The sequence below is a fragment of the Aulonocara sp. 'chitande type north' Nkhata Bay genome, linkage group LG13 (genome assembly GCF_057382095.1).
Source record: "Aulonocara sp. 'chitande type north' Nkhata Bay isolate Kocher_YH1m ecotype deep benthic linkage group LG13, A_spYH_male_GT1.1, whole genome shotgun sequence".
In the NCBI taxonomy this organism is placed as follows: Eukaryota; Metazoa; Chordata; class Actinopteri; order Cichliformes; family Cichlidae; genus Aulonocara; species Aulonocara sp. 'chitande type north' Nkhata Bay.
Genome location: NC_141356.1, coordinates 20,559,645 through 20,572,839, shown reverse-complemented (window position 1 = coordinate 20,572,839; position 13,195 = coordinate 20,559,645). Strand labels below are relative to the sequence as shown.

Here is a 13,195-nt window from a genome sequence, read left to right as displayed (position 1 = left end):
TTATAGTAAGAGGATGGAAAGTTTCATGCACTGTGCTGCACTCTGAAACTCATCCGTCCAATAATGGTTGGATCGCATGGGCACAGTGTGACACACATATGTGTCACAAATAGAAAAGTAGAATGACAGGAAGCCGATGCAAATAGCACACACGAAGACACTGTCGCCTCAAAAGATGACATAGTAATGATATGGAACAGCCTATGCAGCACTAATTTTGCTCGACATTGTGGTCAGCGTGGTGCATGAAAGAGCATCTTCAGTCTTTATATATGTAACTAATTCTGCAGTGTACCTCACTAATAATTCTTTTTATAGAGTGCGTCCTCTGTCAGATGGCAGTAACCCGTGGTCCACCAGCCTGGTGAAGTCCCAGAAGTCTGTCCCTCTTGCTGCCCTGTTTGCCGAACAAGGTGAGCTAAAACTGTGGTGACATTAAATTTGTTTAAATGGTGCTTGGATTTATAAGGAGCAGGTATTTATTGATATTTCCACTTCTGTGTTTTTAGCAGGGAACAGTAAAGATGAGACTTTCTCCCAGGAATGTTCTGACAGCAGCTCCAAACCAAAGCAGCTCAAGTTCCCCAACCAGGTGTACATCGATCTACCTCTGTGGAGGGACGAGCAGCAGACTCAGATTTGCCCTGGTGGAAACTGCGGGACAGGAGATGCTGGAGTGGGATTAGCAGGTCAGAGCGGCCAACCAGAGACTCCAGACGACCCATATACCACCACATCCACTTCATCCACCTCAACTACCCCACAGCTTACACCCACCAACAGCCTGAAAAGGACATCGGGTCGCCGCAAGACCGACGCTGTGCTGTATGGCTGCGGTTCGCTGCTGGCTTCGGTTGTGCTCGGTTATGACATCAGGGAAGCCCTGAAAAACTCAGCTGCTGGCGAAGACTGCGAGCCCCCGAAAGAGGAGAAAGAGAAGAAAAAGAAAGAGGGCCTGTTTCAACGCGCAACCCGTTTCCGCCGCAGCACCTCACCACCAAGTGGTCGCTCCCGTAAAGACGAGGGAACGTCAAACCACAACTCCCCCCAACCTGTCAATCTTATTTCCATGTCAGCCATCATGGAGTACAACTCCACCAAGTGTCTCTTACAGTCTGAAGCGGAGATGTCGGAGTCTAACCCTGTGAAGGCTGAGCATGTGGCTGTCAATCATCACACAGAGCCATCCAGATGCAGCCCAGCAGCAGTTCCAGAAGGCCAGAGTAACAAGACTGCAGCTAAAACGCAGACAGCGGTGCAAACCCAAAGCCAGCCGCCAGAGCAGACCAACCACAACCCAGCAGCACGTCTACGCAGAAAGAAATACACCACCAACCACAACAGTGAGTAACTAACAAAAAGTGAGAAAACTTGTATATACAGGTTTAAAAAGGATTCCCACTCCAAAAATGTATCTCCGTTTGTTCACAGCCAATGGCCTGCCCGCTCTGCCTCCTCCAGTCACACAAAAGAAGCAGGAGAAACAAGAGAAGGATGGAGGGCCAGAGAAGCCCTCTGGTGGAGAGGCCTTCACAAGACCGCGGCCAGTGTCACTCAGGGCCAAACCCCACACCTGGGCTCTGCTGCGAGGACGCAACAAAAGCTACTCCCTGGGTCACTATTCCGGAGAAAAGACGGCGCAGAACCTAAACGTGATGCTGTCCTCAGAGGTAGGGATGGGCTGCTCCCTGCTGGACATGGACACCGAGGGCCAGAAACGAGACTGCACCGTGCCGCTCTGCCGCATTCAAAGCTCTCCTGCACGGCCCTCTGTCTTTGAGCTGGACAAAGAGTTCCTCTCTTAGAAGTCTCGAGAAGCGAGCTGCTTGCTGGTGGTTGTAGCTTGTTGCTCACAGCCTAGAATGTTCAGAACTTACACACACAGAACTCCTGGAGGGTTTAGAAGCAGGCTGCCTTTGTTTCTATTTGATGAAGTTCTATACAGAGCGATAGAAACGGCTTTGTTGCAGTTCTAGCACATATTCTATGTTCTAGACTGCAGCAGAGTCTGAGGCTTTTAGAAAATTCCTGAGTCACAGGTGTTCCAGTGTGTTTCTTTCTAGTACACACACACGGGGTTCTGAAACCAAGGCAGAACTTTCCAGAGATGGATCAGCAGCTCTTCCTGTGATCATCTCGGTGCTTGACTGCTGCCTTTGTTTCCCCATCCTTTCCTCGCTCTTGTCACCCCCCCACCCTTTTCCTTTCTCGTTCTATCGGTGCAGCTAAACGTTGACCGCTGCTGCAGCTTTCTCAACACAATACCCTCACCTTTTTATTTATATATATATTTTTATAGGTAATTTAATATGAAGAGACTTGACCTTACCTTAGAAACCAACAGGACACACATTCCATGTCAGTTTCAAAAAAGTGTGATCACGCTTTTAGATTTTTTAATATTTTTTTTTGACTTAAAAATCATGCATGCATGTACCCTTAAAACATTGAACAAAAATATACTATGCCTTGTTTGTAAATATTTCTTTTAATCCTTTATCGGCCTAATGCTGGCAGTTTTGTTTTCTTTTATATGGCATTAATGCTGTTTCATGACTGAGGCAGCAATGCTGCAGTACAGTTTGTTCTTGGGCAATAGATTGGTGTTTTCGAAGAGTCCGTGGAGTAGTCGAGAAATGTGTCTGTTAATTTGTTTTCATGAAGAAAAATGTTTTCTTTTTTGTTTGTTTGTTTGTTTGTATGCACAAAAACATCTGCCACACAGTCTGAGGAGAGTTTATGATGAGGTTCATGATTACAAATTGTAGTGTAGTCCACCCTAGGAAGGGGAAGATGGTGGCATTCACTTAAGAGACACGATTCATGTTTGTATGGTTAAGATTCAGACCAAAATCTTAGGTTTAAACACAGATTGTGGTTTAGGTTCAAATAAAACAGCTGAGCCATGTTTTAAAGCTCTGTTACACTTCCTTTTGAAACACTTGAGTTTTGCAGTCGGGGTTACTGTCACATATTTAATTGCTGTCCGTGAGTACACAGGAACAGATCACATTTCTGGACTACGTCACGTGTTACCATGAGGCCACGCTGTCTCGAGGTAGATTACATACTGGACCCGGGTAGAGATGCATGTGTGTTTCCACCCAGAATTCCCTGAATGCGGGTAGAAAACTGGAAGTCCTTCAAAGCAGACCTGGAATCTTCTCGTTTAGGAGTTGTGGTCATGTGTTGATAATATGGAATATGGAGTATTTATAGATGTTTTTTCTTTGTTAAAATTGTCTTTATTTGGCACACTGCAGCAGAGCGGGAGGAACGCATCAGCCGTGAATGTTCATGTGAGGGAAAACCCAAATAAACTGCTTGGATGTTTAGGATTTCTACAAAGCCCATAAATGTGCACACAGGAGAGTGTTTACTTACTGTTTAGAGCATCAACTGCACAAAACTGCAATACTTGTACTGTAAACCTGATAAATGTGTGCCTTTCAGCTTTGTCGTTTAAAAGCTCGGTCACTCAGTCATAGAAATCAGCCCCAGTTTGGTTGGTTTGATTCTGTGATAGCGCTGTTACATGTAACTGGTTTTAACGTTTAGTTGAGTCAGGTTGTCGGTTGTATCTGTTTCTCTTTGTACACTTTTTATACAATGTTAAGCAAAAGGTTTTTGCATTTAGAAAATATTCCGAGTCAAGACACCGTTTGCCTTTCATGATCATGCTAGTTTTCCTCAGTATTCACAAAGGGCTTTGAATGTTGATTTGTCAACATGTTTCTTCCAGACTTGTGTGAACTTGACAGTATGCAGAGCTGATAATGAAGGATATATGCTGGACCCAATGCCACCTGTAATTGTTTAGTAAGTAAATTGAATATAAAAGTGGCCCACTCAAGTATTCATTTACTAAAAGATATGAATTTCCAAATGGTGTAAATATAACTGATTGCTCATGTGTATCTCACTGTGGCATTTTATCATTTCCTGTGTTGCTGTGTTTTATGACCACTGAATTCAGAGCAGCTCTAAACACTGTAAAGGGCCTTACTGATCATAGGGCTGTTAAAAGTGAAATAAATTAAGGGCATCTTTAAACACCAGCATGCACTGCTGCTATAACACTGCAGACCTGAAACATTCCCAGACACACATGCCAATATATTTTACAAACTGCAGCAATAATATTCGTGAATCCAGACACTGCACATTCAGGCTGTGTGGCTACAGGACCAAAATTCAGCTCTATCAGCACTAAGGCCTCTCAGTCCTCAGGACCAAAACTACTAAATGAACTAGCTGCTAGTGAGGAGTTCCTACAAAGAAGGCGACTCCACATGAAAACGCCACAAAGATCCTCAGTGTGAAGCACTGTAGCTGAAAGACCCACTGCCCTCCCAATCAAATGAGAACTTCCTGTTAAATGCAGTGCTTCCTTTAAATCACTGAACACGTGTCACGCTGACTGTGTCACATTGAGCTTAGAGTACGTCTGTTTCAGTGAGCGCTGTTTGATATCATTACAGTATTTGTCATTTCATGCCTGATTGATGAAGAGTATCCAGTTTATCAATGTTTTCAATAAAGTCTAAGTCGAGACTAATGTCATTGGTTTGTCTTTTTTTTTTTTTCCAAACACAGTTTAAAATATAATTTCAGTTTTTTGTGTCATCTGAAGATGATTTATGGGGATTCAATTCAACTAGTAGTTCAGCATCATGTTCAAAAGTTCCCGAAGATGCTGTGAAACCCTCAAAAAGCTGAAAGCTGCCTCTGCCTACAGAAGCAAACCCACCAAAGCGTGGCACAAAGACTGGATGGTTAAAGGACAGGGCCCAGATTCAAAGGCAAGACAGTAAAGTTCATGAGATGGTCTTTTTTTCACAGCTATGAATGGGAAAGTAGCAACAACACAAGACTAAAATAATTTCTGACGCAGTGAGGTGAAGCTACTGTTGGTGAAGACCCAAAGCCCAGACCTACACCATCAGAACATGGATTTGTATTATTATTATTTTCCAAAGTCCTGCCATTCAGGGTAAAAGAAAAAGTAATCATTCTTAGACAACCATCAAAAACACATGGTTTGAAGCTCAACTGCAAGTCAGTCACCCTTGATGACCTCAGAGGGTTCAGTCGCTACTTTTAAATCTTCCTTAACAAGCAAGCTAAGTGCACAGATTATATTATTATACGACACATAAGTATAAAAAATATCGTAGGGTTTTTTTTCCTATATTTCAAAGTATTATGTAGACTCCTAGCAAAAGTTAAAAAGTCTGACTCTTGAAATCTGAAGGCACCACTATGGTGACTCTGTCCTTTAAGTTTGTATTCACTGTCGTCTTGGAATAAATCTAAACTACAACAACAGAGTAACACCAGAAAAAAACACACTGGAATCAAAGTTGCTGTTTTTGCATATTACTGAGCTTTAATTTAAAAAACTATATATTCATGGCTGCACAAATGGGCGTAACACTATACCTTTGTAGGCAATAAAATACAAAGAGGAGAAGACGATGAGAAAACTGCGAAAACACCACCAGCTTTACTGTTTGTACAAAAAGGGTCCAACTTACAGGACAGAGGTCAATTTCAACAGTGGATTTTATTTGTAGTGTGATACATTTAGCACAGTACATTCTCATACAGTTTTCTTTTAGCAGAGTTTTTTTCTTTACAAAAAGCTCTCTTAAAGACGTTAAAGCAGCATTCGCTGATCCTCACTGCTGGACTGCGTGCGAGAGGTATGAGGAAACAGACATAAGTTGAAAATATATCTTGACCATGTGTGAACGAGCACACCAGATTGCAATAATATTTTTATGATTTATGGAGAGGAAAAGCTGCCTGTGAGTTCAGAATATTTTGCCATGAATAGAAAAAATTTAAAAAAATACTCTTTAAGTTTAAAAAAACAAAAGCAATCCTCTTCCGGTGAACGTGAAAGTTTGCCTTCATATGAGGCCTTTAATGCTTTGTACAATAAAGTGCATCACTTTTACTTGCACGGATGTGTGTGGCTGTGGCCGTCGAGGTAGCGATGGATATTTAAAGCTGAAGGGATGGCCGATGCTGTGTCTGCAGAAAAGAGAATAGAATTCAACTTTATTGTCATTGCACATGTCACAAGTACAAGGCAACGAAATGCAGAGAGAAGGAAATCAGCAAACGGAGCAGTTCTGTTTTGTCTCTCTAAAAGATCTAAATATGGTGAAAAGGGCGGGGTGAGCTGGGGTAATTACTGTCATCATGTACAGACTCATGATAGGAGGCGATTGTGATGTGACAAATGATACTAGACATCTCATCCGGGTGATCTTTTGTTGCAGCAGTATTGTTGGTCATCAACAATACTCTCCAACGGGTCGGTGTGCAGGCAACTAAAACACACACCTGCAACAGTTTCTCACAGATATGGCGGCTTTGCGCTGTGGCAGGAATTTGCATCAGTGGTGATCTACAGGAGCTAGACACGTCTCTACCCTGCAGCCGGCACGACATGATACGATGCAATGACGTGATATGAGGGAATGTGTTTTCATACCTGTGTTGTCAGAGGGTAGTGACGCATTTCAGAGAGCTGCGGGCGCTGTGCTTGCCCTGCAGAGGGAGGACGATCTGAGCTTGGAGGCAGTATTCTTCTCTGTGATTCAGGTCCTTCAGAGTCAGCTTGTGAGAACAGCACTTCATGTCAAACACCTCCTAAAGGAGAGAGAGATAAAGAGAGAGACAGTGAGTGTCCACCAGCCCTCAGCGGTAACGGGCGGCTGGAAGCAACAGGTGGTGCAGTTTGACAGAAAATTTCAAGAACTACAGGCGGAAAAAATGCAAATTGTTTTGTTCTTCTTTTTGTTGTTGTTCTTGTTTTGTCAATCATCTTTTGCTGCTCTTCCTCTTCTTCCTTCTCTATTTTGGAACTGTGCACCGATTCCACTGTAACCTTTCAATTTTATTTGTTCTAAGCTCCGGGAAAAAAACAAATTAATTTTTGCATACTGCTGTGACGGCAACTGTTTGTGTTTGTGGAAAAAAAACTGCACGCCACCTTCTCTAAAGTGAGTATTTGAGTGTCACAAACAGCGAGGAATGAATTGACAATGAATAATTTACTAATGTTTACAGTGAAACCTGGAGAAAAAAAGATGCAATCCGGTGCTTATCATAGAGAAAATGCAGTGATTATTGATTATTATTTCATTCTTAAATGTTGAAATGTGTGCTAAAATTGGGGAAATGTAGAGATTTCAGCATGTTCAGCTGTTCTGACTTAAATTCCCAATTAAGTGTGATTAATTTATCACAAGTGCACAAATCAAACACAGTTTTCCCATGGAATTACATTCAGGATGTAATGAGTCTAAAATAAACCCGGCCTAATCAGTGTGGAGATGGATGCGCAGCAGGGTGTTTGGTGTGAGTGTGTGTGCGTACTTCTTCTCCACTGGGGTGTGTTAAGTAGATCTTGTAGTACAAATTGCTGTGCAGCTTCCGGACCAGGTCTCGGGGGGGCTTCACTCGGACCACAATGGCTGGTTGTTCGGTTACATTCAGTCTCAGCACAGGGGGGCTGATTTTGGCTGCATGGGAAACAAATTTCTTTGAGCTTATCCGCAGAGCGATGAACACACAGTTGTGAGAGCGTGAAGCAACGCAGAGGAAAAGAGAGGAAGCAGCGGAGAGTATGCTGCTGTTGTTTTTAACTTAAAGAGGGAAGTCTAAAGAAGTCATGTGACTGTGATTGGATTGCAAGACAATGCAACCTGAACTTTGGAGCTTTTTTTTTATCTGACATTAGTTATATATAGTTTGGAGAGAGCATTTTTTAACTTAACTTAGATCTTTGTTATGCTCTATTTAAATAGCTGAACCAGCTCATGAGTGTCTGTGCACCTGGCTTCAGGCTGTGCTTGCTGCCATACGTTCCTGCATCAGTTTGGGGAAGTGAGAACGAACGGAAAGAGGATGCAGACAATGATGCGAGAAGTTGTGTAAACACTCACTGTCCCAACGCGGGCTGAATCTGGGGGAGAGGGCCCAGGCTGATTTGCTGCTGGTGGCCACAGACACAGCACCAACTCTGGCGTAGTACCACTCTCTGGGCTCAGAGGTCATGTCGCTGAGGTCACAGTGGTGCTTCCGGATCTTTTGACAGCCTGGCACATCGATCCACTCGGGCTCGCCATAACTGAGGGAGAAGACATAAACACAGAGGATGGTTATTTCATCCTGTGCAACCTACCCAGCATCCTACTGAGGGTGCTGCAATAATATTAACACAGATACTCTGACTCATTGAACCAACAGCAAGAAGATCAAAACTACATTTCAAGTTTGAAAAACGTCGTCATGAATTCCCTCTTACTTTTGCAGTTTTGCTTCCACCACCATAAAATCACACTTCCTCCACAGCTCTCTCTCTCGGTGTACTTCGAGACCGGTTTCCGATCTCAAATCTCAGTTTTCTGCATTATTCGCTGGCTTATTCGCACCAATCTACTGTTGTGTTCAGCGCTGTCGGCCGCTGTTTTGTTTAGTCTTTTTCAAAAATGACCGCTGACAAGAAAGCCTCATTTCTGCTGTTCAATACCGAAGAAATGTAAACTTTTACAAATTATGCCAAACTGCAAAGGCTTAGTTGTGTCTCTAATAAAAACCTCTATAACTTTGCTCTGCTTCACTTCAGCAGCATCAGGTAATGTTCATATATTGATTCGTGATTTTTTTTCTGTTTTTGATCTGCTGCAGATTATTTTAAGGCGGTTATCTGCTATAAAAAGCCAGGACTCGAAAATCTCCTTCATGTTTTTCTTTGGTTTATCCTCCGTTACAAAGGTGTCTGCTGTGATGCTTACACCTCCGATGAAGTCTGACAAGTGTCAGCTTTGTTTTTATACCTAGATATTAAAAAATATGGATATGTACTGACAAATGATCAGAATTATGTTTCTGACTGTCTCAGTGAAAATTGAATTGAATCAAATCGAATCGAGACCTTGTGAATCGAAATTGAATCTGTTATAGAAATCAAAATTGATACCCAGCCCTACTCCAAAACTCAGCAAAAAAAACTGTATGTCAGGAGCTTCGTGGCACGAGTCAATACTTTACTCCATGTAGTCTAACTCAGTAAGTTCCACCTTAACTGCAAAACACTTCATTTGCTGATACATCAGCAATAATGATACAATGATCAGATATAATGCAGAAGAGGCAATGTTTCGCTGCTGAATGAATGCTTTTATTTTGATATTTTCAATATCATGCAGGACTGTTACTTGTAAAAGAGTCTTGCTTCCTTTTTTGTAGTTAAAACTGTGCTCCTGCGTGTGTGTGTGTGTGTGTGTGTGTGTGTGTGTGTGTGTGTGTGTGTGTGTGTGTGTGTGTGTGTGTGTGTCTTCTCACATCTTCCACTGGACGTTGTACTGCAGAGAAGAGTTCGTGGTGGGTGGAGTCCAGTTCAGGATGTTTTTATAGTCCACTGAGTCAAACCTCACCTGGCTGGGTCGAGGCAGTATCACTGGAAGTGTGAAAACATAATGAAGAACAGTCTGGGTTTATGCAAAGACAATGTCCATACTAATGTGTATTATTCAGAAACATAGTAAAGATAATGATCACATACACAGAATAATAGTATAGTAAATACTGTAAAGGTAAATGACAACATATAAAATCTGTTAATTTTACACTCTGAAAGGCACTGAACCCCAGAATTTAGTAAGAGTTTTCTAAGCTTTTCACATTACGCTGCATGGATTTTATAGAGGGCAACTTGCAAAGAAGAAGATGCTTTTAACATTTCTAAAAGATCAACAGCAGCTCCTGTCCAAACTTAACACACTGCAGTTAAATTATTAGTAAAAAAACAAGCAAACAAACAAAAAAAACCCGAACACACAAAACAATACAAATAATTCTCATGGCAAAAATCATCTTTTTCTCACACCTTTGTCTGTTGTTCTTTCTGAACAAACACAGCAGCGTCGGACCAACTTTGTTTTCACTCCCAACAATAACATTACACTTCATTCTTTATTTCAACAAGTCTAGACTTTGATAGGGTAGGAGCAGGGGTAGGAGTTAATAAGTATGTGTATACTTCTTCCTACTCCTTTTCAGACCAAACAATTGTTATTTCATGTTAGACGAATGTGTTTTATTTTATTATATTTCGTTTTTGCTTGTCTGTACAAATACGTGTGTGTGTGTATATCTACACATATATTCGTATCCGTAAACGAAAGTACATGTAGACGAGTATATATTGGTTTTTTTTGTTTTTTGGTTGTTTGTTTTATTATGTCTGAAATAAATAAAGATACAATACAATCACTCAAAAATTGTGTTTCAGTTGTTCAGGATTTACTAATGAATTTTAGACTAGGGAAAAGGTAATGAAAAAGTAGATTTCTAGCAGAAGATGCTGTAAGTTCTGCTATTGGTTGGTTTGGTTTTCTGTGGCACCAGTAAAGTTATACTTCTTGGTTTTATTATGGGAGCAGTGAGGTGAGGCAGATGTAAATCAGCCTAACTTTAGATCAAGAACAGCCCTAAACCACATGTTTTACATGGAAATAAAAATACAGAGAAATAAATTCTAAGAAGTTACCTTGTGCTGTGACAGAGATGCCCAAGTTGCCCAGCAGCGCTGCTCCAAGCAGGAGAGATGTCATGGTGTTTATGTGGTTTGTGGACGACCAACGTGCAAATGTTCACAACGAGCCACACTGGACTGGTGCTGTTGGAAACACCCTTGCCTTTAACATGCCATCAACTTCCCCTGGCGTTCCTTATATGGCATTTGGACACAGATATAGGATATAGTGTTACTTATTTGATGTAATAAGATGTTTTTTTTTCCTGTGTTTTTTACAAATCGTACAAAAGGATCCAAAACAAAAAAGTGTCAGATCACGTTACTTGTGTGCCACCCTAATGTGTGCTAAAGTATTGAATATCATGACTTTTCTGGGTCATTCCTGCCGAAGTCAATTTTAAAACACAAAAGACACAAAGCTCTTACAATAGCAGTAAACCTGAGGATACTTGAGTCCCCCCTCATTCTTTGTATTCTGCTAGGAAAATGGGTTTACTGAAACTCCTTCTAAACTGCTTTTACTGCATTAGCAGTGTGTTTGGGATTTCGGTCATGCTTAAAAATTAAGCTGTTGCCAATCTGATGCTTGCGATGTATTGTTGGTACCACAATCTGATGGCACCTTTCTGTGTTCATTATTCCATTTTTTAGCAGTGCAACTTCTTTTTCAGCACTTATCCAGTTTCCTCAATTTTTTTAGGGACAGAAGTTTTCACCTTATAGCTCTTTACAAATCACTTTGTTGGCAGAAAATACCACTTTATGCCTACCAAACTGTTATCTTTGGCATCTTTGTATATTTACTAAAGAAATCAGATTGTATGCCTTTGTGATAGGCTGCCAATAACAAAGTGTAGAAGGCTCTGATTTAAAACTGGCTATTTGCTAAGTGTGGGCAGGTTCAAGGACTGGACTAAAATGTGAAAATAAAAAAAATTGCGTGAAAAACATCAACACAACTTAAAATTACAATATTTTGTTTGGCAAAATTGTGTCAATACAAGGACACCAAATATTGATATTTTATTAAATAAATTAAAATACTCTGGGAATACTACTCCTCCCGAGATAACATTAGCTAAGGAAACTTATTCGAAGCTAATGGCTTAGACACCCCAGCAAAAATAGGACAGCAACTTCATTGCATCTAGAATAAGTGGCTGCGTGGTGACTGTGTTGAATTTCTTCACATTCTGTGACAGATCGTGGCGACTAAATAGTTGTCCAAAGCCATTCAACGGGTTACCTGATAAGAGGTGAACTTTCCAAAAGAAGTCGCTGTCTGCCTTGGATTGACTAAAATCACTTTCAGGGAGATTGTTGAAGGTTTGCAAATAAATATGGTCTATTTTCTAAATGCAGACAGTTTTCTAACATGTTGCCATCTTTGTCAATGAGCACAACGTGAGGGAACTCAACTGGCTGGCTGTTGGTTGCATTCTGGTTACATTACTGTATAACAGGAAACTTGGTCAGCATATTGGAAAATGTTAAAAGTCACATTAATTTCATATTGTGAGTGAAATATTGTGCTAATAATAATAATAATAATAATAATAATAATAATAATGTGGGTGTCTGGTGATTCCCACCTCATCTAAAAATAAATGAAAAACCAGCCAATATTGAAGCAAAAACACAGACATGGTCATTTAGAAAGACTGGAGAATTTAAGTAATCTATTGCTCAAGATCACTTTCTTTGTTTGTTTGTTTGTTTTTTTAAATAAAAGAAACTCTGGCTCTTTAGAAGAATTGGGTTAACTCACTACTTTTGCACAGTTCTGTATAATGCAGTGCATTGTGTGAAAAGGTGCATTTCCCATTAATCTCAGTGTCAACATGGAAACACCTTTAGTAACCCAGATGTAGGTTACTCCTGCTAAGGCCTTTGTTGGTTCCCTGTCATTCAGGAGGATTACCACACTGCCCCATTTCTGGTCTACCCAGTTATAAGCAATGCTAATCCTTGTGTAAGAGTTTACTGGAAATCTGTTACATAATGATTTCCTATGCATGACCTGCCACTTTTCATCACACTTCATATTTCCACTCTGTGTTCATTATCAGGTATATTGCCACCAGTGAGTATTTATAGCAGCTGTTATTAGGTAATGCAGAACATGAACCTATGCAAATTACTTTATTATTTTATTTGACATTATTGCAGCTAGACTTCATCTTTTCTTTTTCTTCATAATTTAGCACAGGGGCAAACCCTTCAGCGGCCTTTCAGGATTTGAAAAATATTAATTTAATTTAAAACAAAACAAAAAAAAACGTTTTTTATACTAATTAACTGGTATACTGATAAGTGGTTACACTCTACTACATATTAAAGTAGTTGTGAAAAACGTAAGTCGAAATTAACATTTGAAATAGTTAAAAGTAATTGAAAAAAAAATCAAACATACTGTTTAACAACAAATTTAAAGTTGAAAGCTACAATTTGTGGATATGCAGATGAAAGTTTGAAAAAAGTAACAAATACATATCAAGCAGCTACATGGTATGTGTAAATGTTAAGCTCATTTAATTTGTTAGCTATTAATATTGAATGTGGTAAAAGTGTCATGGACAATATGTTCCTGGAAGTAATAAATAGGCAACAAATTAACTAAGTATGTAAATAAATGGC

At 40.3% G+C, this 13,195-nt stretch overlaps 2 protein-coding genes across 4 annotated transcripts in view; one reads left to right on the top strand and one right to left on the bottom strand.

Moving 5' to 3' along the window:
• Window positions 1–4,549, top strand: part of map3k21 (mitogen-activated protein kinase kinase kinase 21) — a 29,538-nt gene extending 24,989 nt beyond the window's left edge. For 2 of the 3 annotated variants that reach the window (XM_086259119.1, XM_086259120.1), the window contains 3 exons: window positions 319–413; window positions 513–1,343; window positions 1,432–4,549. In XM_086259119.1, coding sequence (XP_086115245.1) covers window positions 319–413; window positions 513–1,343; window positions 1,432–1,805 — 1,300 coding nt within the window. In that variant the 3' untranslated portion in view covers window positions 1,806–4,549. Of the gene's footprint in view, window positions 1–318; window positions 414–509; window positions 1,344–1,431 lie in introns of all 3 variants that reach the window. The other variant, XM_086259118.1, reaches the window with a different exon arrangement.
• A 944-nt stretch (window positions 4,550–5,493) lies between these two features.
• On the bottom strand, window positions 5,494–12,774 carry il22ra2 (interleukin 22 receptor, alpha 2). The gene is made up of 6 exons (XM_086259115.1): window positions 10,571–12,774; window positions 9,364–9,478; window positions 7,962–8,146; window positions 7,393–7,538; window positions 6,506–6,663; window positions 5,494–6,039 (listed from the first exon to the last, which is right to left on the bottom strand). The coding sequence occupies exons 1-5, from the start codon at window positions 10,632–10,634 to the stop codon at window positions 6,514–6,516; spliced, it is 660 nt and encodes a 219-aa protein (XP_086115241.1). The 5' UTR covers window positions 10,635–12,774; the 3' UTR covers window positions 5,494–6,039; window positions 6,506–6,513.
• Window positions 12,775–13,195: the final 421 nt, after the last annotated feature.

Bases quoted from the DNA above. Each gene is read 5' to 3' on its own strand.
- il22ra2 (XM_086259115.1), bottom strand. From the start codon at position 10,634: ATGACATCTCTCCTGCTTGGAGCAGCGCTGCTGGGCAACTTGGGCATC. The intron at 8,147-9,363 runs GTGAGAAGACAC...CTTCTCCCTCAG, and splicing joins TACAACGTCCAGTGGAAGAT to TTATGGCGAGCCCGAGTGGA. The intron at 7,539-7,961 runs GTGAGTGTTTAC...TTTCCCATGCAG, and splicing joins ATTCAGCCCGCGTTGGGACA to CCAAAATCAGCCCCCCTGTG.